Source organism: Acromyrmex echinatior, chromosome 1 (assembly GCF_024713525.1).
Source record: "Acromyrmex echinatior isolate Ae372 chromosome 1, ASM2471352v2, whole genome shotgun sequence".
Taxonomy (NCBI): domain Eukaryota; kingdom Metazoa; phylum Arthropoda; class Insecta; order Hymenoptera; family Formicidae; genus Acromyrmex; species Acromyrmex echinatior.
The window spans coordinates 25,820,437-25,847,168 of record NC_141852.1 but is presented as its reverse complement, the minus strand read 5'-3'; the positions used below and the strand labels follow the sequence as shown (position 1 = coordinate 25,847,168).

General features: G+C 32.7%; 1 protein-coding gene across 4 annotated transcripts in view; it reads left to right on the top strand.

Annotated features, from left to right (window-relative positions):
• Positions 1-26,732, top strand: part of retn (retained) — a 182,688-nt gene that overhangs the window by 67,187 nt on the left and 88,769 nt on the right. The window contains exon 1 of one of the 4 annotated variants that reach the window (XM_087413143.1): positions 8,331-9,970. The exons of 1 other annotated variant lie outside the window; for it this stretch is intronic. In XM_087413143.1, coding sequence (XP_087269269.1) covers positions 9,848-9,970 — 123 coding nt within the window. In that variant the 5' untranslated portion in view covers positions 8,331-9,847. Of the gene's footprint in view, positions 1-8,330; positions 9,971-26,732 lie in introns of those variants that run through there. 2 more of the 4 variants (XM_011052844.2, XM_011052842.2) reach the window with 2 other exon arrangements.

Genomic DNA, 26,732 nt, shown 5'->3' with positions numbered 1-26,732 from the left:
ATTAATAATACATATATACAGGGTGTCTCACCTATTACCGCATTTCCTCTTAAAGACATATTCTTGAGGAAATTTTGAGACGAAAATCCTAATACGAAAATGTCGAGACTACAATAATTTTTTTTAATAAACTAACTTTACGTTTATAAGTCAAAAACCATTTTACTTTTATAGCATCTGTTATTATTTCTGTGATTCTTTTAAACATTCTAAGGTGAAAATTCTAATACAAAAACATCGAAGCTATATAATAGTTTTTGAATTATATACTATCTTTAACCAATTATAATTTAAAAAATTTGTAACCTCGGCATTTTTGTGTTAGGATTTTTGTTCAAAATTACCTTAAAGATTTTTTAAAAGGATATGCGGTAGTTGTGAGATACCCTGTAAATGTTATTCCATCAGATTGATTCGAAATATAATAAATAATGTGAATTCTACAATATAATATTATATTGAAAGTCGGCGTGCCCTCACGATGATCGCAACTTTCGTATATGATTTTCTGATCAGGTAACTGAGCATATACGGGCGGATTAGCAGGAAGCACATGGACGTGCGTGTTCTTATATTATACACGTTATTAGCATAAATTATGCACGTTCTGCACAAATTTGATAACAATGTACCTTTGATATGAACATGGATGTATTCTTGGCACGCACATCGTCAAGGAAAAACCATTTCTCGCTGCGGGAGCACGTTTATAACTTTCTACAATAAACACATGAATCGTTAGAATCATTCTTCGGAGAATTCCAGGAAATAAAATGACATCTACATGCATGTAGACGAAGCATTTTAATAAAAAAGCATTTCGATGTATAATTTAAAGCCTAATTTACTTAATGCTATTTCTTTACTATTTCTTGCTTTTTACCATTTTTTGGACCTTTTGCCTTTTTACCTTTTATGCTGTTTTTTCTAACATTCGAGATAAAAATTGAACTTCAGAAAAGACAAGAAATACGATTGTCGATAAAACGATCGCAAAGGAAAAAGGTAAGAGGTAAAAAGCAAGAAACAGAAAGTAAAGAGCATTCTAGAGATCGGGCTTTATAATTAATTATTTTATAACAGATAGGCTCTCTCTCTCTCTCTCTCTCTCTCATTGATATTTTATATTTAAAAAAAGTTACGTACACAATACCTACTATGAATGATATGAATCATTCTAAAACTTAATAAAATTTGCATTGTATCAAAACGATTGTTGTAATTCTGATGACATCCAGATTATTTGGAACTATTATAAGATTTGAGAAAGAGAAAGAGAGAGAAATTATAGATGATTTATAACTATTAAGAGATTATTTACGATTAGGGACTAATTAAAAAATTCATAAGAAGACTTTTCTATTAATAATCAGTTTAAATTTTTAATTTGTTTTTATTATCGATTTCTGTTGTTTCTTTCTTATCGTTTGTTAAAGCTTGTTAACGAGCTGTACTAAATTTCCAAAACGTAAATTCCAACTCTTTCTCTCTCTCTTAAAACTCTCGTGTAGAGCGCTTCAAGTAGACTGCTCATAGTAATATTTTATACTTAGACTTACAGTAATTTCTTCGCCTCAATTTTACCGCCACTACCACTGTAGCAAAATCTTCAGTATCTTCCATAGGCTGCAATTACCTGCAATTTATACTACATGTACACTAACAATAAGTATATCACCTATGTGTGTGATTTGCGCATGCAGATATACGTATAAATATGTAGAAAAATCGATAGTAAAATATAGAAGAAAATAAAAAATGATTATACGCGGGAAAAAACTGAACTTGGAAAAGTAAAAATAATAAAATAATAAAAGTAAAAATAATAAAATTCTAAATATATTACATGCGTAAACAATTAATTTGAATAAACGATTGTGATGATAATTACGATAATAATTATGATAATTCAATTTTTCAGTAAATTACATCTAAGGAAGATAGTCTAAATATATGTATAAAGATACGTGATGTAACAAGTATTGATAAATGAACGAGAAAAATGTAATTAGCCTTAATGGACGATAGAATCAAATTGGTATGCTGCATAAGGAGACCTTTAGTCGAGAAGAGCGAGAAGAAGCAGAGAGATAGTTGGAAGGCAAAGAAGAGGAAAACGAGAAGTACGAAATGAAGAGGATGCTATCTCGCGAAACAACTCGAGATGGGCCTTATTACTGGCGGGATCAAACAGCCGTCGGGGTGTTAACTGCCCTCGAGAGAAGAACGAAGCGAGAAAGAGTTGAAGTTTAACGCTGCTGGCTGACTGGGAGATAACCATGCACTCGTCTTTTTTTCTTCGCCTTCCTTTCTTCTCCGTCTTTGTCTTTCTTCTGAGTGATCGCTCACATTGATTGTATTGCAATCGCAAATTTTCCATTTCGTCAAATAATCGTACATTTTATTGTATTTCGTATCTTTTGGAAGTTGCAGAATATCATTTTATCATTAAATACAAATATATATCTTTGAAATTCATAATGAAATTGCAAATAAACAGTAAAATAAAGGGTAGAAATCGATGTGTTTAGCGAAAAACTCTTCGTAGTTTTGCAACGCCGTACGCATAAACATTTGTTAGAAAATGCAGAAAGGAGTTTCCTATGCTGTCAATAACATGTACGTGTAAATAATCGTCGAGCATCCTGCACTAACAACAGTTTGAAGCCTCCAATCACGTATAATCTCGTACCGTAATCTTACGGTCGAAAATAAGAGACATTCAATCATTATTCTTCAAATTTCTATTGTTATCTTTACCGGCATTCAAACGGAAATATACGGTAGACATGGGTACAAGTAAGTAAACAGAAAATTGTTTACTGATGATTAACCGTACATCCATAAGATAATATAGATACACTGCGCAATGTTTAAAGTCAATTTTATGCACGGCACTTTGACGAATGAAAAAATTGGAGAGAATTAGCTACTCAAGATATTTTATATTATTTTTCTCATTATTACTAATTTGCATGAAAGTTAATATTTTAAATTATAATCGATATTTTTAAGACACTTAATATTATTCTATGTTTAATCTTTTATGTCAGGAACAAATTATAATTTGTTATGAGTCTTTTTTTACATGATATGAAAGGTATAATTTAACCGATTTCTTAAACCGATTTCTAAAAATTTTTTAAAAGGAATAAAAAATTTGTGAATAAAAATAATTTGTGAATAAAAAAAATATTTGGAAAGATTTATAAATATTAATAACAAATTAAAAAATGTCCGTCACTTTTTTAGTTTATAATATATACATAAGGTAGATATATTTAACAATTGCAGATAATTGTAGGTATGTAATATTTGTACTATGCACATCGTTTCACATTTATAAAATAAGATATAATTTAAGAGGATTCTACAGTCATCTGTATTACCGATTAAACCATGTAATTTTTGTGTAACAATTTTTTTCCCCTCTTACTGATTTGAAAATCTTTTTCCAGAATTAAAGTATACGCATTAATATGTGTCTGTAACGTAGTTAAGAATGACAAAAAATTTCAAAATTCTTTATCATTTCTTAGTCCAATATGGCATTCCAGAGCTGTCGCATGTCGTGATTTACTTCAAATAAAAGCTGTACAATCTGTACGAAATAGTAGTCCATAATAATAGTTTGTATAAAGAAAGAAGGGAATTCTTAAAATTGAACTTACAATTAGACGTCTAACTAAAACGTAATTGTTGTACGAAAATTTATGTGTAAGTGTGACATGCGTGAGTGAGATATTGATGTAGTGATGTGTCGATGATACGTAAATCGTCTGTGTGTAAGTGCTATTTTTAATAATCGTCTTTAGGATCTCCTTAAGAATCATATATCTACATTTTTATATTATTAACTTTTTTTTCTCCACTTGTCACATTACTGATAAATATCTTCATGAGATTCTGTCAGCGTCTTAATATATAAAAACTTTGTAATACATCCTTTGGCATTTCTATTGACTCATAGAACTGAAATTTCTATGGAGATTTGAGATGCTTGAGGGATGATTTCATACAAAATTTAATAATATATGATTAGCATTAACGCACAATACATACACACACAATAGCACAATAGCACAAAGAAACAAAAATAAATAAAACTTAAACTAGGTATCGGCAGAGAATCCATTCCAGACTAACAAACGACAATGATATAACAATTTGTAAGAAATATTTTATTTTGGATAGTTAGTAATGACGTAATATATATTGTATGTATATTGTAAGTAGCGTGAATACTTGTTTTAATTTTAATTTTGCTACTAACGGTAACTAAATATATGATCGAAACGTCTATATTGATTGTAAAATGAATTAATACAAGTATATATTGAATTAATACTTGTATATATATGCACTTATTTTGCGGAGGCTTTTATGCTGCTTTATTGATTTATTCTGATACTATTCACTTATTATGTTTTTATTATTAAATGTTCCCTACGTAGACTGCCAAAAATCAAGTAATTAATACTATTTTGACTTTTTAAATTCTGATTTTAAAAATCAATGTCGAAACTAATGGATATTACTTTATGCGGGATTTCTCTTTTCATTTGGTACTACTTCCGCTTCGGATTTCGTTCACTTTTTGAGTCTTATATACCTATTCAATTATTCAGGCATGTCGAAATTGAAAGGCATTTTAAAACAACAATGACCATTCCGAGAAGGATCATTCGGTTATAGATTTGAAAATAATTTCGTTAGATCATGAAATTACGTAGGAATATCAAGCACGATAAACAACGTTGTAAAAAGTTTTAATATTTTAGCAATCAACGTATTTGAACGTACATAATTATTTTGACAATCCAACAAAATTATCTTTAGATTTATATCTAGCTAAGTTTTTAGATATTTCAGCAAAAGTGTTTTTTTCGTGTACAATGTTACTTCCTGAAATTATGTTACTCTTTAGAGAAATTGATATAGTATGTAGAACTCAGAATTTAACCGAATCAGATGAATCCAGTTTGATTCTTTACAGTGTCGATACCATGTTATATTCCAACGTACCATGTACAATAATATTCAACAGATGATGAATAGTTGAAGGAACACTCAGCTACGATTCAGGTATATGTGTCAATTTTAAAAGTAACACATTCCGAAGTTCGGCATTATACTTATAGATCGAGTTTAATGCGTCGTTTATAAGTACACGGAAGCAAGAGTAAGAAATTGATCAATTACAGTTTAATGTGAAAAGAATAATTGACTGTGATTAATCAATTTCGTATTATAGACGACGCATAAGTATCGGTCCACAGTTTTACTTTAAAAGATCTTAAGTCGAAAGAGATTAAGTGACAATAATTTCTGTCTTTAAATTGTCTTTGCACAGTTTTTAGACTTTAACCGTACTTAAGTGAATTGAGCAAAACCCAATTTTTATACAGCCTAAAAGCATAAGTTCTATGGTATCTCCGATATCTCGTCACTTGCAACTTACGGCTTACAGTTTACAGCCTCTTAAAGCAAGGTTGACTTAACTTAAAATTGCATTTCGTTTTGGCCGATCATGCGTTTAAACGCTTATAATCATGATTTCTGTTTTTATCGTTCATTAGATGTAAAACAAGGAGAGCTCTTAAAAAGATCTGAATTAAGCAAAGTCATATTTTTCTCTGTATAAGTCCTCAATACAGAGTGATCATGATTGAATCCTCATGAATTGAAACTCACGTTGTATTCTTCTGCATCAAATATTCATCCAATATGAAAAATGCTGTGCAATATGCTGTTCAATTTATTAATTCTATAATAATAGAGTTTCGAAATTTTGTTGAGATCTCAAACTCCAGAATGTATAGCTAGAGTTAAGATTATTCTAATAAATTATTCTAATAAACGAAGCGCCACTAGTCTGAATGTGAGATGTTGAACTATATATATAATATATATATTATATATATATATATATATATATATATAATATATGTATAATATATATATTTTCAAATAAAATGAATTAATTTCAGAAATAATAATTACGTGCCGATATGGTTGTCGGTTTTCAACACAATCAATCTGAAATATTAATAATCCTCCCAAATTTCCCAAATTAATCTTAAAAAACTGTAATAAACTTATTGCGAAAAATATTGCCTCGGGAGGGAGTCGAACCTAAATCTCTTGCATTCCGTGCGAGAGAATTCCGTATAATTTAATTATTATATAATTCATATATATAATGGTTGTATAATTAGAATATCCTAAAGATTAGATATATATAAATACAATAAAAAAAATATATATCTATATACATAAATAATCGAAAATATATTAAATATCAATACAAAAAAATATATATATATAAATAATATATAAAATAAATATAAATAAAAATTATTTTAAAAAGCAATTTTTTTGTACTCTGGAATAAAGAACTTTGCACATTTCTTTTGTTTTTATGTATGTATGTATAGAGGAAAACTCCCTATTATGAGATAGGCGTCTAATATGAGATAGTGGTGTTTCCGCTAAACTAATAAAGGCTATCTACTGATTTCACCATGAATTTATTAGATTGAAAACTATTTACTTTAGAAAATTCATTATTACATCAGTAAATCCTGTAGTCATTGTAAAAAAAGATTTTAGAATTTAGATGACTTTAAGTTTCATTGAGATGAGTTTTTAAATCTTGTTTATTTAATAAATAAAAATAAATTCTTATGTAATGATAAAGTAAAGTCGTAAATGAATATCGACAACTGAAATGAACATCCCTGTAAGACGCTTTTCTAGGACGCTTTTCTAATTTTGATTCCAACTACCTGAGTTCTGGTCTATTCTATAATGTATCCCAATTTTCACGCATCCCGGTTGTATTGCATTTTAGAAATATAAAATAAAGTTTTTTGCAATGTTGATATATTTTGTTTTACTATCGATTTTTCAGGACATCTCAGGAGCACAATTTTTAAACTTTGAAATTTGCACTTTTTATATTTCTTTAATTTTCAAAAAAAAAAATGGAATTTGATTAAATTAAATTTTATATAACATTATCTTAAAGCTTATTAAATTCCCTTCGAAATGATCTATTATTTTTTTAAATTCTGCCCATAGACTTCCAGCATTTAATCTAAAATGAACTCGGTATCTCGTAATAGAATCTTTTCTCTACATATACATAAGTCTAAACTTTCGCATTTTTTTTCTTTATTAGGTGTTGGAATTAATTCGTAGCGTTTTACAAGTGATGGGAAGTACTTTCATTAATGTATTTTTTAATGCTCATGTGAAATAAATAACATTCTTTCATTAAAAACGCTACGAATTAATTCCAACACCTAATATGTTTTTTTCAGATGTTTATATAATTATAATTATGATTGATTATGGTATTGTATAAAGAATACGGATAAAATTATTGATACATTTTTGTGCAAAAAAATAAAATATTTATGGCGACAGTGCATCAGATCAGGATCTGCTCTTCCTTCTACTGCCCTTTTTTCCGCCAAGTTTTGTCTTCATCTTATACTTTCCTGCTATTAGGTGCGCAACTAAGTTCTCGCTGTTATTTTGATGCAAATGCCATGAAAATAACAGTGAGAATTTAGTTGCGCACCTAATACTATACTTTTTCCCCCTTTTTCCCCGGTTTTTCCAGTGTAGAAGATAAAGGAATTGATTTATCTAAAGTCGAGAATTTTCTGAACAATGAAACATCCTTCTCTTCCATTTCCATGTTATATATAATATATAAATATTTATATAGATAATTAAGATAAAATAATATTGATATAATGTTATTATTTGACATTATAACTATAATTATTAAACTATAAATTACTGTATTTATATCAGAATTACAGAGAACTAGGGAATTTTTGCAATATAACGTAAACGGTATTGCAAAAATTGTCTATTAATAAAATTCCAAGATATCGTATTGTTCAATACAATATCTCGGAATTTTATTAATAGGGATAATAGATTTTGCAATATTGTTTTATCTAAATACGATGAACGCCAAGGTCAGGTTATTTTCTTAACAACTATACTTAAGAAAAGGACGTGACTTTAATGTTCACCGTATCTGGATTCACGTTATATTGCAAAAATTCCCTAATATCTGATATAAATACCGTAATTATTACAGTAATTTTTACCGTCGCTATAAATATTTTATTTTTTGTACAAAACTGTATCAATAATTTTAATTATTCCTATTATTTTAATAAAAATATATATTAGGCTGTTCGAGCCTAACGCTGGCTGTTAATTTGCGAAACGTAATATAATATCAATTAATAAAACAAAAATTGTTAGTTATAGATATAATGTCAAATAATAAAATTATATCAATATTATTTTATTCTAATTACCTATATAAATATTTATATATAACATGGAAATGGAAGAAAATGATGTTTTATTTTTCAAAATTCTTCTGAAAACGCTTCTCGAAACGCTTCTGAATAATCAATCCTTAGATCTTCTACAGAACTGTAAAGGGGAAAAATTGTAGGAAAGTATAAACGAACAATTCTGGCGGGAAAAAAAGGTAGTAGAAGAAAGAGGAGAGGTTTCTATAAAGTAATATCATGATCTCCTGATATACCGATTAGGTATAGTCCTTTATAATAGTTTCGGATGCAGAATTTACGTATAATATAACATAGCGGGCGGGACTGTATCTCGCTGACGCCTACCTGAATCCGATGTTCGCGCGCACAATATCGTAAGGCACCTCCTTCACGAGGTTGAGTGTAGCTCAACCGCGATGTGGTGGGGGATATGGAAGCGTGGAAGGGATCGGAGTTCGGTCCGCAGGGCCGGCGGCCGGCGCCCGTAACTGCCGGCGGTTCAGAACGCGGTAGTACGTGAGAACGCGCGCATTCGCGTCAGTAGTCGTTTGTTGTAGTAGTTGGTTCCGCGCGCCGGCTTTGATCCCACGCAAATCCAGCTGATCGCGCGTGTTTCGCGAGCCGTTCGCTCGCCCCCTCGACGGCGTTAATTAACGCGCGTCATCGATGTAAATCCGCGATCTCTCTCTCTCTCTCTCTCGCAAAAGCAAAACGGTAAGGAAATCGGCCGATAATTATACCGCGCATCAAAAATCTTTCGTCGCGCGTGTGTCACGTCCGACACTTCCCATCCCCGCTCCCCTCCTCCCTCCATCTTTCCGATACTCTCCATCGAGCCTGTTGATTTGCCCGTACTATTCTCATTTTGACCGATCACATCGATTTCCCTCTCTCCTTCGTTTCCCTCGCTTCTTTTCGTCTTGTCCTTCCGTTTCCTTTCGGATTCCATTACTTTGTATTCGAACATCGTCGAAGGTAGTATCATCTCCCAAATTGTTATCTGCTACATATTACATTACATCCCGCACATATATTATCCTCTTTTTCCGCTTTTTTCCTTACGCATCAATTGTGTTGTGCGTGCGCTTGGAACGGAGCGTGCTCCTTCGAGCGGGTGAAGAAGAAGAAGAAAAAACGACGCGGAAGAAGAAGCGAGAGGAAGACAAAGAGTGCGACGGAAACTTTTTGTGCAGAGACATGACCGTTGATCTCGTTCGGCGTGATCGTTTGCTCGTAGTCTCGTTATTTTGACAAAATAACAAAATCCTCCCTCGCGCGAGCATATCCGGACGAGTGAGTTTATCCGACGGGACTTTTTAGTGTCGCGCGCGACACTATACCTACTATTGTACTTGAAAACGCACGCATACATACGCATCACGGTGCCGGGTGTCTTCCGCCTCCCGCGCCGTGATTCCACGTATCTTTTGATACGCGTACGCTAGTTTCGTGAATCACCGCGTCATATAAAAACAGCCAAAATTCGGGTAAAAGGTGATCCGAAACCATCCTACGCGATGGACACTGCCGACGACCAAGAAATAGAGAATCCTGGTGGAGGTTCCTTGATCAACGGCGCCAACGGAACCAATGGCACAAATGGAGCCAATGGTCAACACCAGACGCCGGAGGGTTCTTTGGTGAGTTTTCTTTCAACTTGTAATGGCGCCATATCGGAATTCCTTTACGCATCTCTGCTCTATATTAGTCGAGTTCGCTGGGGATAAATGTCGATGCTAAATTCATATGTGTAAACAGCGAAACATATAAAATGTTCGATACGTAACGACGCGTCTCATCATTGTTAATAGTATTGAAAAAAAAAAACGCGTGCGTATTAGGTCGTTGTAGAGGTTAACTCAATCGCTATGTTCTTTGATTACAATCCCGTCAATTTAACGTTCTTTTTCGAATAATATTTCTGTTTATCATTGCGAAAGAAACGCGCGATATTATATCTATCTTATTCGGATTGTTCGATTTAGGATTATGGCAGAATTCGCATTGAGATATCGAAAGATACGTCGAAATCTACGATGCAAAGTGTTTATTTTTAGAGAAATCCATGGTGATCGAAAGTCCATCGTATGGTATACGATTCGGAATAGTCTGCATTTTTCCCATATAAGCTATATATATATATATATATATATATATATATATATATATATATATATATATGATATCAATATCTGAGACTTCTCGATGATTAAAAAAAAATTTCGGTATCTGATGGTTAGGCGATTAACGAATCGACCAGTCAGAAAACTGAAAAATAACCGAGAAAAATTGATTTAGGCAATTTCTTCTATAAATTTTTACTTAGTTTTCATTTATCATTTATTCCGTTCTTTCATTTCCGCCGAAATGTCTTAATAAGAAGGCTATAATGTTTCATCTTTATGGATATTTGAGCAGGAATTTGAACACAGTCTACAGGGAATCGATTTATTAACACAAATACTTATTAATGAAAAATGAATTTCTTTTTGAATGACTTTAGATCTATGAGTACAAATTGTTCGCCTTTTTTTGAATGTTGCTTTTGTTCAGTAGGAACGCAGTATGAACTATGTCATATCGACTATGTCGAATTGTATACAATACAATGGATTTTCGACTATCACGGATTTATATTTTTTTGAAAATAAGGATGCTTTTTCATGATGTACCTTCTCGAAAATTCTTTCGACGCAAGATATGCAGGTCTATAGATGTTTAAGTAAATATCTCGTAATTAATTGAAATTCTAAGAAAGTTTAATAAGAGAAATTTGTACGGAAATTTGTAGCTCCAAATCAGCTACAAAATGTATAATATATAAAACTTTTTTTGCGCTCGTGATCTTTTCGAGTTATGACATAAACAATTATCATTTTTTTAAATATTTATAGATATAATAGCAGTTTACATATTTATAGATATTCACAGATATAATAGCAGTGTTATTTGCATTCAAAATTTTATCTAATTCAAAATTGCTACTCTAACATTTTAAACTATATTCAAAATACTTACAATTCAATTTATTACTTTAATACTTAAGATACTTATTATCTCGTAAATGAGAGAGAGAGAGAGAGAGAGAGAGAGAGAGAGAAGAAGAAGAAGAAGAAAGAGATGCATAGTAACAATTTTTAATTACACTAAAAAAATATTTGATTGAAAATTTTATGATTAAATCTACTACAATTCTAGTTGAGATAATCGGATATTTTTCGGATTGATTTAATCAGAAATGATTTTAAATAAAACATTTTTCTCATTGTATATATAATTTTGATTACGAATGATCCCTACTATATAAATATGCAAAAAGAATTATAGCTATTTCAAAAATCTATGTCAACTTTTATAACTCAAAAAGGCCATGAAAAAAAAATTGCATCCACTTTGTAGCTGACTCAGAGCCGTGCAAATTCCTTTTACTATAAACTTTTTTATAACTCACTTGCAAAATATTTGCATCTATGAATAGACATCCTGTATGTATGTACGTATATATATATATATATATATATATATATATATATATGTATATATATATATATGTATATATATGTATATATATATGTATATGCATAAAATATAGAATACATAATCTTTTATTTTATTAGAATTTTAGAAGAATTATTGTAATTTTATGAATACAAAATAGAAAAGCAAGTATTAGAAAAATATAAAGAAATTTCTTATATATAAAAATATAATTGTAATTATTGCATAAGAAATTTTATACCTTTTGGATCAATACGTATGAAAATATACACGAATGTAATAAATCATAACAGGAAACCTTTCTTACACTATAAGATAGGAAACTTTCTTACACTGTTAGAAATTTTGTTATGAATCTAAGTAACATTGTAAAAGAAACTTTTGGTTATGAGATAACTGAAAAATAATGAATGGTTTAAAATTAAGTTACAGTAGTCTAAATATAATGAATATGTGTATTACATTTTATGCAAATCCACATAAAATTTTATGGAAAGTACATTCATAAAAATTTATGAATAATATTTTAAATTTTATGTAAATATACAAAAATATATTTTTAGTTACTAAATACATTAAATTTAATGTAATGTAATTAAATTTATATACATATAATATAATGTTATGAAATTCAACTTGTGTAAAGTTTTAATAATATTAAATTTCATGATAGTTTTGACAGTGTATTTATAATTTTGCATCTATGAAGATTCATCTATGAAGATATGATATGATATTCTATATATAGAATCATGGAATTAAATCTTAATCACTATCAATATAAATATATAAGATTTTCAATAAATTCAATTTAATATTCGCGATTGTAATTGTGTCGATAGAAAAGGCTTGTTCGTGCGCCGCGCTGGTAATATTAGTTTACAAACAACGCCAATCTTGCGGCTCGCTCACTCAGCGAATGTTTTTCTTCACATCAAATATGTATTTTATGCCCTCGATTATTTCTGTCCTCGTGAAATTCACGTTTCCGTGTATTTATAAAAAGCATTTGTCGAAATCTTAGAGGAGAAAAAAATTGCAGAAAGAAACGCGTTTACCCGCAGATCTTTTTAACTGTTATTTGTAGATATGTAAATTCTGTTTTGTTAGTAACTTTTTACCAAACATTTATACAATTTATTACTAGTTTATGCAATTTGTGTGTGTGTTACACACATTATATATATATGTGTGTGTGTATATATACATGTATGTATTTTATATATATATATATATATATATATATATATATGTATGTGTGTGTGTGTGTATGTGTTAATACTTGCGATTTTAATAATCTCTTAACCTTGACTTTTTGTTTACTGAGAAAGTTATCGAGTTTTATCGAAGAAATTTCACGACCAATATAACATGAGAAGCACATACCAGAAATAGTGTTATTTATATCAAAATTGGCAACACTATCGTTGGCAAAGGATCGAAACGATTATCATTCGTAATATACCTGCAATTATATGTCCCTGCGACAGCTTGATTTTACAATATGAATCGTATCACTTTGTACGCAATTAAATTTTTTGTAAAACGTCTAAATCTACATTTAAAATTATTCATAAGTAGCTCGGATGAAAGGTGAATTGGAGATATAGTGAAACCTAATATTAAGTGTTTCGTGCATAGGGCGAATAATTGCTGTAATTTATATTAATAACGGCAATTTATTTGAAATCTGTAGGAGTACGAGTGTTTACTGATTTTCATCATGACTTTCCGACATTAACGAGTATTTAAAAGTTAATTGGATCATCATGTGTGTTTCACTTTTGTCATGTTTATTTAAGGAGAAAGATGCGTAAGAAAATGAAAATATCAATTTTAAAAAGCAAATTAATTTCTGCACAATTTTTTACATAAAATAATTTTTAAATATATGTATATATAAATACCTACAAAAGATAGATATAACATCCTTGAAATCTGAATAATTAAATAAGAGCAGATAATTAAGAAAAAATTTAAACAATTTAATTTTTATTTAATTCGTCATATAACAACAATTTTTTATTGTAGTTTTGATTTAAATTAAATAGAAAAAAAAACAATTTATTGTAAGTGATGTAAGATTGTCGTAGCATCAAAATTTTTGAAACACTGTAGAATCGTGTTTCTTTATCTTTATATTTTTTGTATTTTTTTTAGTAATACTGAATCAGTTTGTATAATATTTTTTATTTATTTCTCTAAAAAGGAACAGTTTATGATTTAATCATTAAAACCTATTCTACAATGCTTTTTGTTTTCTACTTTTTGCTATTTTTTACATCTTGTCTCCTTATCCGGTTTTTTGTTTTATATCGCCTGAGATAAAAATTAACAAATTTCGAAAGAAGCAAAAAATATGTAGCAAGAAATACAATTGTCGATAAACGATTGCAAAGGAGAAAAAAGTAAAAAACAGGAAACAAAGAGCACATTAGATTAGGTTTTAGTTTTAAAAAATTATAGCTGTAGGTATTATATAAATTATACAACTATAAAAAATATAAATCTCTTTTACACAACTATAAAAAATTATAGTTGTATTATATATTATATATAAAATACAACTATAATTTTTTTAAATTAAATGATTAAATCATAAATCGTTCCTTTAAAAAAAAATATATATATATATGTACATGTTACGAGCAGAAGTTGGAAAAGAGGCGGGATGTTTTAAACTATAACGAAAATTTAAAATGAATTTGAAATAAAATTATCAGTTTAAAAATACAGCTAGTTACACAAGAGAAAAATTAAAGAAAAATTATTCGGATATGTCGAGTAGTGATGAGAAAGAAAAATATAAAAATAGTTTTATCTTATAATTTTTTAACTGCATCTATCCCTTTACAAACATTTAAATTATCGACATTTCTTTTTCTCAAAATTGTTTAAAATTGAAATGAATTTGTACTTAGGTCACTTATATCTACATACACATATTACGTTCAGCAGATTCGTATTCCGAGATCGGCCGAAATGAAAGTAAAGAAAAAAGGATTGATCTTTAAATACATATAATTAACTAAAAGTAATTATGCAAATGTAGGTAATATGATGAGAGATTTCCTATTTTCCATACACACATTACATGTATATATGTTTATATATTATATATATATATATATATATATATATATATATATATATATAGTATATAAACCTATTATAATATTCCCAGTTAATAGCTATATTTAATACTTTTTTTGGTAGTTATTTGCAAAATGACTGTATTTAATGCTTTTGCATTTTCATTTCTGAAGTTCGTACCTTACGACATCGGATTTTATGGCCTTCGTCTATCTGTACTTTTACATTACTGGGAATTTAATCCATAATTGCCGTCGTAAATTATTATCTGCATTTGCGTGCTAGTCGTGAGTGAAATTTATAAAGTTCCAATTCACGCGAGACACTCTCGCTTCGTGGTTTTAATTTTTTTCAAATTTAGGTCGATGTATTAATCATACTAATTACATCTATAATCTATATAGAGCGTGCGTGCAGTGAGCAACCGATCAATTTTGGTGCGAAAAGGAAGAGAGAGAGAGAGAGAGAGAGAGAAAGAGAGAGAAAGTAATACTAGGAAAGAGGGGAAGATCTGTGTCGCGAAGACACTCGTCATTGTACAGGTATAGGTGTAAACAGGTCTCCACCTGAGAATTTGTATTCGATGCGTGTGCGAGTGTGGGTGCGTCGTGTTATTAGCAACACAACGACGCTGTTTGTGTGTGTAGCGTGCGTAGAGGGGAAAAGAAAACGGAAGATAGGAGAGGAACGAAGAATGGATAAAGAGAAGAGCAAGCGAAAGGCGGAGAAAGATAGACACTCGGGAGTCGCGCGAAAGGGGTAAAGGTGGGAGGAGAGGGTTGGGGGGATTCACGGGCTCATCGGTGCACAAACGGCGCAAGGGCGGGGATTCCCCCTTCGGCCAATCGGATCGACTAGCGAATGCGCTCACCTACGGTACCGTCGGCTCGCTGCTCGTTCACCTGCAGACGCCATGTCGTGACGTCACATCTCATTACGACAGGCCCCGGCGTTTATGGTAACGATGCATTGTCGCCTCGCGACTAGTATTGTCTCGCGAGATCGTTCGCAAAATTTTATTCTGGCAATTTGATTCTAATATAGGAGGTCACGATTGTGCAATGTATTCATATGTCCTGCGATATATTTCTCTGATGTGTCAAACAATTTAATTACTGTCATTATTAATTTTTGCAAATTTTTATTGCAAATCTTTTGGACGATTATTGTGACGCATACCGCGTTATTTAATTGCGATTGTTCAATCGCCAGATAAAATTGACATAGAAATAAGGATCATAAATCGTAGTCTTTTATACTGCTCGTATCTTACCATCTACGATGGCACACTGGCACTATTTCTTGTCCGAATGGATGGTTCCATTAGTAGAGGGATAGATATAGCATCGGATGAAACGATTTTGGCGGTACGACCTTCGAAGCTTTCCAAATCATTTCGCCGTTCAATTTTACGGGACCTATCCAAGATATACACAGATCTTCTATTATATCGAGGAGAAACGCAGCGAGACCTTGGATTCACGGGGAGCGCTACGAACTCCTTTATTATTCGGCTGTTTTACGATTGCCCTATAAAGATCTCATAATTAGATTTTGGAAGTAATATCCTGCCGGAACTTGGCCAGGCCTTCGAATGGTCGATCCGCATAAAGGTCAGGCTCGAGATCAGGCTCAGAATTGCAAGGGTCGATCTCGCTTTTTTTTCTCTTCAGGGGTGCATCCGTGAATCGAGCTTGTGGAATGAGTATAATTTTTTTCAAAGAGAAATCGCAATGGTGCTACCTGAGGACCATGTCATTAAAGAGAATAACGGAGTAGATGAAGATTGTACATTGTGTTATACGTTAAAAGGCGAGATAGTTAGTATCGATCGATGAATCTCTCAACGAATTCCATGGTGTACAACCCCGCAAAGGGTTGATGAAACGTTATTAATTACGCGAGAACGAGCAGCAGGCAGGTGGCCGCAAGCCGGGTGCCCCCCCGTGGCGTTAAATTACTCGTACGCTCGTACGCATCGGAGCGCGGACTCGGACTCGAACTCGCGATTCGCAGGAAGGCGCGTGCATCCGCGTGCAACTCGCGTCGACGGTGCAGTGCAGTGCAGTGCAGTGCAACGAGGTGTAGCGCGACGCGGCGCGGCGCGGCGCGCGCGTGATCCCGATCCGAGCGGTGTGGTGGTGCGCGTCGCGCGAGCGGAGAAGGTAGTTTCTCGCCGTTGATGGTGGGGAATCACGGCGTGGCGACGGTGGCAGCGCGGCGGCGCAGGAGCGTCGAAGCGCGGTAAAGAGGGGCGTCTCTCAATGAAATGAAGAAAAAAACGAGAAGGACTGAATCGCGATTGGTCCACGCTCGGCTTTACGGTCACGCCTTGCCTTTATACATACGCGACCTCTCCTCTTACGAGACGAATGCGAATCGATCATGTCCCCTCTCCTTTCTACATAAAGAGCATTCCTGTCACATTCTCGTGACCATTTTACTGCAATGCCGCAAATTGAAAGAAAAACCCAACTTTTATCCGTAACCCGTTGATCGCGTTGTTAAGTACTGCCGATTATTTGAGGAGGGATATATAAAGGATTTGAACGCTGCGCAGGGAAATATTTGCACACACCTTTTTTTTATTATTAAGTAGCTTGTTTGATTAGAATTCAGTATTTATGTCTTCACGATTACGGAATATGTTTTTTAATACGATTGTAGAGAGAAAGGTTGTACGAAAGAATAGAATCGAGATTGAAGTCTGAAAGAAAAATGTCATTAGGATACAGACCCAACGTGGAGATTTTTCAGGTTATGCCGCGCTGTGACGTGTCTAAGACTTGGATAATCGGTCATTTAGCTTGATATTATCGCCGATACATCGATTCAGAGAACGAAAGACGAAGGGGGTCTAAAATCGACAAGGCGAAAAGCTCGATACGATCAGCACGATCGTGAAGTTCTCCATTCCGCACACTCCCTTCGCAACGATTATCGATCGCTTAATGACACCGATTTTATCGAAAACAACAGAAATGCAGACTCGGGTCTCCATTAACCATTAACGTTGAGTAAGTTCGCGGAGAAAGGTGTGTTTCTGTCTTTAACGATGCCTTTTAAGTAGGTTACAAAAAAATGTTAAACTTACGTCAATCCCCGAGTTATCTATAATAAATAATAAGAAATTTTATTTTCCCAGACATTTAAACTCTCTTGTTATTTATGTGGAATATTTATTTTGCTAGGGTTTTATGATGGATTCTTACAATTTTCATTACACAATTATTATTATTATTATATTTCTATGAATAATAAATGATGGACTTAGCTATAAATTTAATTCTGTCCATAATCATAGAAATTTTGCTCGTGATACTCACCCGTTTAATAGCGCTATGAAAGTCATTGATAAGAATTATTTATCAGAATATATAAGACTTTTATTACATCACTCAATGACACAAAGCTATATTTGAATCGATATTGCGCGTTTAGCAGATAACAATGTGCATAAAATGAAGGATGTTTAGCGCAGGTATCTCGTCTTTATTAACGTAAGCTATAACCACTAACGATATATGACCACACTCCCCTCCAAACAACCCTGAAATCGTTTGACTTTGAACAGACGTATTAATGTCGATAATTATAGTTAACCGATTTTTCCACATGTTATCATATTTGCCCTGTATATATGTATATTATTTATCATTAACCAGCGTGTAATTATATACTTTCCGTGCGTATATATTATATATTTTCTATAATAAAATTAACGACATACCTTACAAAATTGAGACTTGTAATTTGATCTTTATTGGCACAAAGTTATATATAGTATTAGAAAATTTATTATACGTTTTAGCCTTTTATTTAGGATTCGTATTATATTATTTTTTATAAATAAAAATTACTTTTAACCAATCCTCAAACTACTCGTAGAAATTCGTGATAAAAATATTATAACCGTTCAGTCTTCAAATTAGTTAGTCTTTTATAACTTCGTTAATTATTCTTCATGTATACTTATATATTTTTATACCGGATGCTTCTCTCTATCTGCAGGATGTGGTAAAGCACATTTAACTGATACCGATGTATCAGTATATACGAATAAAAATCACAGTATCAATTGGCTGTCTCGCAATATTATGGAGCGCAGATTACTGATCTGAAGAGCATAATAGCCGTGTCCATTTTGGATTGGCTTATTATCTCAGATATCGTTGTACCTCGAAAGTGCAACTATTAATTACTCCGAGTTCCTTAACTGCTTAGTTACTATGAATGAACTCAAGATTTACCTCTTCAATCAGTTCTTAAAGCTTAATCTGCATTCAATATCTAAATATCTTTTTATCGAACAGAACATATAATTTTTTTCTTTTGCTTTTAGTTGAGATACGTAGTATCTCATATTTCTTTGAAATTTTTTAAGTAAAATTATCTTTGAAATTTTTTAGGTCAAACTATTACGATCTTTTAAGGACCAAGTGTTACGAAATGACTTTGAACAATCATGGCATTAACTTTTTGATTTTTAGAGAAGGGAAGTTCCACTGTAAGTGATAAGATAAATATGACACTTTAATGTGACATTTTAATGTGTACATTATAATAAATGTAAAACGTAACAGATTTTTTTGTGTTTTCCATTTTTTAATTGATAAAAAGCGAAAACAAGTATAATCGCTATATAAAATAAGATAACTTGATGTACACGTCGAATCAGATTTTTTTAGATAAGCCAGTACATGTGAGATGTGTTGTCATCCTCTTTAAGTCAAGAAAAATTCATGTTTTTTCTTTTTTTCGTCTCATATCTTTTGTCTACATGTCTTGCCTTGGGTAAAATCGCGATTATTAGAAGAGAGCTATAGACTATTGATCTATTGAAAATGCTCTTTAAAAAGGACTTTTCAAATGTCAGTAGCATGAAATCAATTTTCTTTCTTTTCTGAAGATGATCCCATGAAATATTTTTTCTTCCCTGATTATAAAAATGTTAAAATTCAATTCACAAGAGACATATGTCTCGTCTCATTTTTTCCTTATTCTCTGCTCACTGATACATTTTAATTTAGTAAATTAAAATTTTTTTTCTCTCGGCGTATAATAAAAAAGCACAATTTAATTAGCAAATTGTCGATGTGTATAGCTTTCTAGTGAAAATTTTAATAGGAAATTGTAGTAGAAAGTAGTCCCTTATTTCTCAATGAAGCACAATCACAGGAGCGTCCACGTCGGCGAATGACATAAAGCAATTTTATGGCTTTTTGGTATATCTCTGCCTCCCCCTCGGTTGAAATATTTAATTTGAGCCATCGTATATATCACTCGCGAGTCCTAAGTAAACTCGTACTGGATGTCCGCGAGACCGTTCGTACACGTTCGAGGGAAACGGGTTCTTCGTCGAACTCGTACAAACAACGAAGCGGGAGACGCGCTTCGACAGACCACTGAGGTCCACGAGCTCTCTTATTGACTCTTTGACTTTACTCGCGCCTCTTGCTCGACTCCTCTCTTCTTCTCTCATTCGTCCCTTTCTTCTTATCTCTCCACCTGCTTTACCGAGGTCCATCGCTCTTCTGCACTTCGGAATCTCGCGGCTTTCTTCGGGTCGACCGGGTCATCGACTTCTTACCGGTATGTTTCGTGGAACCGCGTAAGAGAAGAAAAGAGACGCTTAAATTTAATTTCGTGCGTATTTGATCAAGTAAAGTAGGGACACGATTTTGTCCTTTGGAAATTGACGCTGTCTTTTTAATGTTCTTATATATGTTGTTTAATTTTGGAATACTTAGTGCATCAAACGAATGTCTCTACCATAATTATGACGAAATGACAGTTGAATAGGTATCTCGAAAGATCGGGGACAAGATAATTGAAAAATGACAAACTTTTATTTATATTTTATGTAACAAAATAATCAGTTTTAAGATTGGCTGTTGAAATGGCATAGCGTTCTCCTTTAGCGCCTCCGTGTTCACCGTGAGCGTTAATGGTGATTTGCGCAAGCAAAAGTGGGGGATATACTTTGTGCACGCGTGCAGACTCATACACGTCACACGCAACGCGCAACGTACGATACGTACAAAGTATTGTACGATAGCCCGGCTACAAGTAGAATAATGCTGTAATGCGCCCATTCACGTATCATTATCCGCGCCGGTGCCCAGATAACGTTGTTGCAATCGGCGCAATTATATTTTTACGATTCTAGCATTTCTAGCCAAGGTTTCTATTTCGTGACTATTAATGTCCAGCGAGCTATAATGACGCGCAATGCTCGAAGATCGCGTCGATTGCTAACCTAAATACTTGCAATCGCAGATAGCAATCGTTTTTTTCTTCCGTGAACCGTTTTGATCGTGCAAATTAACGTTTAAGAATATTGCGAAGAAAGGAAATGCGAAATAATAAAATAGCGTTTTTAACTACTGAATTTAATATTTATCTTATTTCTTATCAGTTTCAATGCAACGGAGACTCGATCTAACATCTACAGTTTATCAAAATTAGATTTAAATCGCATGTCTGTGATTAAAAGTTTACAATTAAAGAAGGGAATAAATATACCTATACATATATAGAAGAAGTGTTTTTTCTAACTTGATTATTTAAAATATCTCCGTTGTTTTTGATACAAGAAAATACCTTAGAATCTTGTTTAATTCGAAGAGACACTTATTATGGTGAGCAAAAATTTTTTTCAAGATTATATTTTTTGAGACTTTAAGATCATCTCAACTTTTCTGCATGATTTTTTTTACACAATATAATTCTTCTAATTATTCTGCACATAAAAGCATTAAAATAGTGATATAAAAAAACCAATAGCTTATGGGATATTTTATTCTGGCATAGATTGACATAAAATGTTAAATAACTTATTTAATAACGTTATTTAATATTTTATGTCAATCTATGCCAGAATAAAATATAAAATATCTCATAAATTACTAGTTTTTTATCACTATCTTAATACTTTTATTATATATGAAGAATAATTAGAGAAATCATGTAAAAAAAATCAATTCCATTTAAAAAAAGTGAAGATGACTTTGAAGTCTCAAAAAATATAATAGACCTTGAGAAAAATTTTTTGCTCATCATATTTGTCCTTTCGAATCGAACAAGATCCTCTGCGGTATTTCCTTATATCATCTAAACAATGAGGATTTTAAATGATCAAATTAGCGGAAACATCCTGTGTATTTGTACACATATATACAATAGAATCAACAAAGTTGACAAAATTATCAGAATTGATTAATTGTAAATTTGGTAGAAATTTTTACGATTAACTTGAATCGGTTGCTGTAAGGATAACAAGATCAAGCAAAAGAGATGTTTTTAGACTTTATAGCATATCAACATTATTCATAATCTGACTCAGAATGTAAAATCGCAAAAAACATTAAAGTGATTTATGATGATATTTGTCAAATTTAACGATTTTGTTAATTTAATAGAATAAAAGCTGTACCGATCCTTTATTTGGATTTTAGGTTTTTATTGTCATGATTTTATGGCATTGATTCTAATTCAGGTACAATGTATTTGAGATTGAAATATTTTTTCCTTCTGAATTCTTTGTCACAAAATTTCTTTTAATGGTTTATGAATTAGTATCTTGGGTCACTATTGTTGCTGTACTACACATACGTTACAGTCAATACTACAATGAAAAAAGTTTTTATCGGAATGAATTGAAGGAATATATCTTGTATTCATGCTATTCATTATTATAAGAAGAAATAATTGGCATCTTACAAATGTTAAAAGATTTATGCGCGTTACTTTATGAGAGCAAAAAGAAAATCTTATTCTTATATGTTATAATATATAGAGAAAGTTATCAACTATGTTTGCGACTGAGACGATAATAAAATACATGTTGCCGCATTAATGGCTACTGCTACTTCCGTAATTATCCGTGTACCGTTACTACAAGTATTAGATACGCAACATATTGTCATCTATGTATTTTTATTATCTTCAATTTATTTTGTCTAAAAACTTGTTCACACTGAATCCGATTAAGCCTATCAGTTTGATTGGTTTCAGCGAGGACGAGCTTTAAGATATAATAGTTGTTTTTTGCAATTACTTGCAAAAGATTCGCTGTTTGATTCTATGCGTTTTGTATCCTATTTTTGTTTTGAAATCATTGTTTCCTTTTTTCTCTCCTATTATAAAATTTCAAGAAAAAAGACAGATTTCAAGAAAAAGATTTGATACAAATACTTGTACTTAAATATCTTATAATCGACTTAATATATATTCGTAATAATAATTAATAAAAAAAAAATTTTCCAAAAGATTTATAGTAAAACATCGAAAATAAAATTTTAGTCGAATAAAATAAATAGAAGAAATCATTTATATTACGCGTTTCGATAACTATTGTCCATGTTATAATTATCTAAGAATTCGTCGCCAATAATTATTTTGAAAGAAATTATTTGCAGTGTGTTGCTAACGCAACTAGTCGTTATTATTTTAGACATTATATTGCGGTCACATTGTAATTACGTAAATGTAAATTTTTTGTTAGTAATGTTTTCGATAAAAGATATTAATAAGTATAAGTTCTTTGGACGGATCAAATGGACGGGGAGAAGGTTAATATTTGAACATCGAGTTTTAGTATTTTTGTCGGCAACAATAAGGGTTCTTTTGATCCGCTTTTGATAGATTCGCAAATCATTCAGCCGAAGAAAAATTTCGAATTTAAGAGCATTAGATTCTTCTAACCATCGTAAAATATTTCCGAATATTTTGTGTTCGAGCATCAAACATTAGCTCAATCTATTATTTTAGAGACAACTAAACAAGAGAAAATTAATATCGAATAGTTATAAATCAAAGATTATAGCGGAAAGATTGGCGCAATAATATAAAATATTATTATACTGGAATTTGAGCGACTGGAAGCCAGCTCCGATGGCCAGGGTTGATATTGACAGTCATTGTATAAGAGGTCCCTATAGCCTACTCAGATTATCTCGAACAACGGCGTTCCCTTCTCAACAGGGTTCTAATACCTCGGCGCCTCTTAGAGGATGCCAGTAGTACCAACAGTGACCTTGTGGAGACGGAAGCATTGATATTTGTCCTTGACCATTCTTTTATTAATTTTATTTGACTAAAATTTTTAGACTAGAATTTTATTTTCGATGCTTTTACTGTAAATCTTTTGTGGAAAAAATTTTTTTTTATTAATTATTAGGTGTTGGAATTAATTCGTAGCGTTTTACAAGTGATGGGAAGTACTTTCATTAATGTATTTTTTAATGCTCATGTGAAATAAATAACATTCTTTCATTAAAAACGCTACGAATTAATTCCAACACCTAATATTATTACGGAATATATACTGAGTCAACTACAGGATGTTTAGGTACAAGTATTTGTATCAAGTCTTTTTCTTGAAATCTGTCTTTTTTCTTGAAATTTTATAATAGAAGAGAAAAAAGGAAAAGGGAATAAAGAAAAAAAAAAGCAATGAATTTTTATTACCTTATTTACGATTGGAAATTTTTCGATACGTATTTGATCACATTAATTTAATTTTTGCAAAGAGTTTAATATAGGCAAAACACACACACTTAAAAATGGCGCTAAAGTGGTCGCTTCAAATACAAAGCGCAAAATCTTTTGTCGTCTACGGCGCGGAAAATTATGGAAACGGATCACGAGGTCTTTCAAGATTTTTTTCTTTTTCCTATACTGAGAACCACTGTGTGGCACGTTCTCTGTCTAAAGGGAATGGGCAGCACGTGCCTACCGCATGTTTCTGAAGCTCCCGTCTTCAAAATTTCTAGGAGTTCGATTTCCGCTCCTCCTATGTCGATACGTTTGCCTGGGTATAAGATTATATTGCTGCTGCGCTACATTAATGTGCGCACTTCCGGATGTAATTTATATTACTCAGCTTTGCGTTTATTAAATTTGTTATCGTTTCTCGAGTTGATACAGCACGAATTATTTTTATAATTATTGTGGCGAAATTTTTGTCCGATGAGAACATTATTTTGCCGTGTACAGACTTAAGTGATTTAGAATATTATCATTACGACAAGAAAGAGAGATAAATACTGGCGTATCACAAAATTGTGCGTTTTGCCGGTACCACGTATAATCACACACCGGAACAAGCTCGTCGTTGTTAACGACCGGTTTTAAAACTACGAACATATCGCGGTGACTTGGACGAGTCAATGCTCGCCTCCACACGACAGAACGATCGCATGCTTGAAAAGCCGGTGCACGCTTTAACGATCACCCTTGCTGGCGCAACATTTTGCCGCCTCTTCGATACAAAAATGGCCCGAGCAATCGTGTAATGAAGGGTTATCGACGTTTTAACGATCTTCGGGCAGTTTTGAACAGAATTAAACGGACTTCGTTTAATATTCTCTCTATGGGAATATTTATATATATATATATAATACACCTTTATGTTTATTACGAGTAGAAATTTTCTATTGCGCCCTATTTTTCACAATCGGAGCAAGCAGGTGGCGAAAGAAAGAAATTAATATATTTATTAATAAGATTGATATATAATTATAGGCACATAATTATTTCTTATACATGAATAATCTTTATGGAAAAAATCATCGACAGATCCGTTAGTTCCATCTTTTCATGATATTTGTAAGAACTTTACGAACGGCGCGGCGGAGAGACCTCGTCGGCGCTTAACGTTTCTCGATTTTACTTGGCAATTTTTCACGCGTGTCAGTGGGAAATCGTCACGCCTCGGAGTTATTTTTTAACGTGACGTCGAAGCGGCCCCGCGCGCGCGCGACTCAGCTCGGCTCGGCTCGGCTCGGGGCGACGCCGCGCCGCATCGTTCGCGCGGACAATAATTTCAACGTCTGTTTGCGGCAGCGATTGCATTCTGCCACCGAGGCATCATTGTCGCCCGCGGAATACAATTAGCAGTAAATTAGCATACGCCATCGGGACCGATAATAAAATCCTGCATATTATAACGATTGCATCGGATCTCACAATGCCGTTGTCGACCACAAATTATTAATTTAATGGCCCAGTCGACCCGCTGCTCCCTCTCGGTGAGGGAGGGGAATTACGACTCGGGAAGCGATGGCTGCTGGAAATTTTACGCTCGTTAGAAAAGAAGAAATTATCTGACACGACTCTGCGCGACTATCGCTTTGTATTGTTAGTGACACGCTTGTGCCCGATTTTACTTCGTACATTCTTGAATTTGCTGATAGTTGGACGTACTTGGCAATCTCCTTGGCATCCCCTTTGTCTTACTAATCCTCGAGCTTCACTACAAGTAAACCGAGAGCTTTATTATTATGCAGGATATATACTTTTGATGTCGATACAATGATTCCCTAAATAATCTCCATAACTTTCCGTAGCGGAAATGTATCGATAGTTCGCGCGATTATTTACGTCTGGAGACGTAAATGCATTCGGGAAGACGCTATTAGCGCTATTTGTTGCAGTCTATCCCCGTTTTACGTCTAATAAACAAATAGCATGACAGAGTAGCACTGATAGCGTCTCTCTGAACGACGCATCACGGAAAGGACGTCATTCTCCAGGGATGCGTCACGACGAAACGCACTGAGCGAAATACCGCGTCGCGAGAGCAGAAGGGGTAGGAAAAAAAAAGAGCGAGATATTTCGGAGGTTACGCTCGGGGCCCGTGTCGCGCCATCAAACTTCGAAACGGGGGTTCGCCTCTTGACGTCTGGCGCGAGTTGCATTCGCTCGTAAAGGCGTCTCGTAACTCGAGGCGTTATAGACATCGTCGGGGGTATATAAACGTCTCATCCTATGTACTTACACCGCCTATCCCTCCCCCGCCCTTTCTTC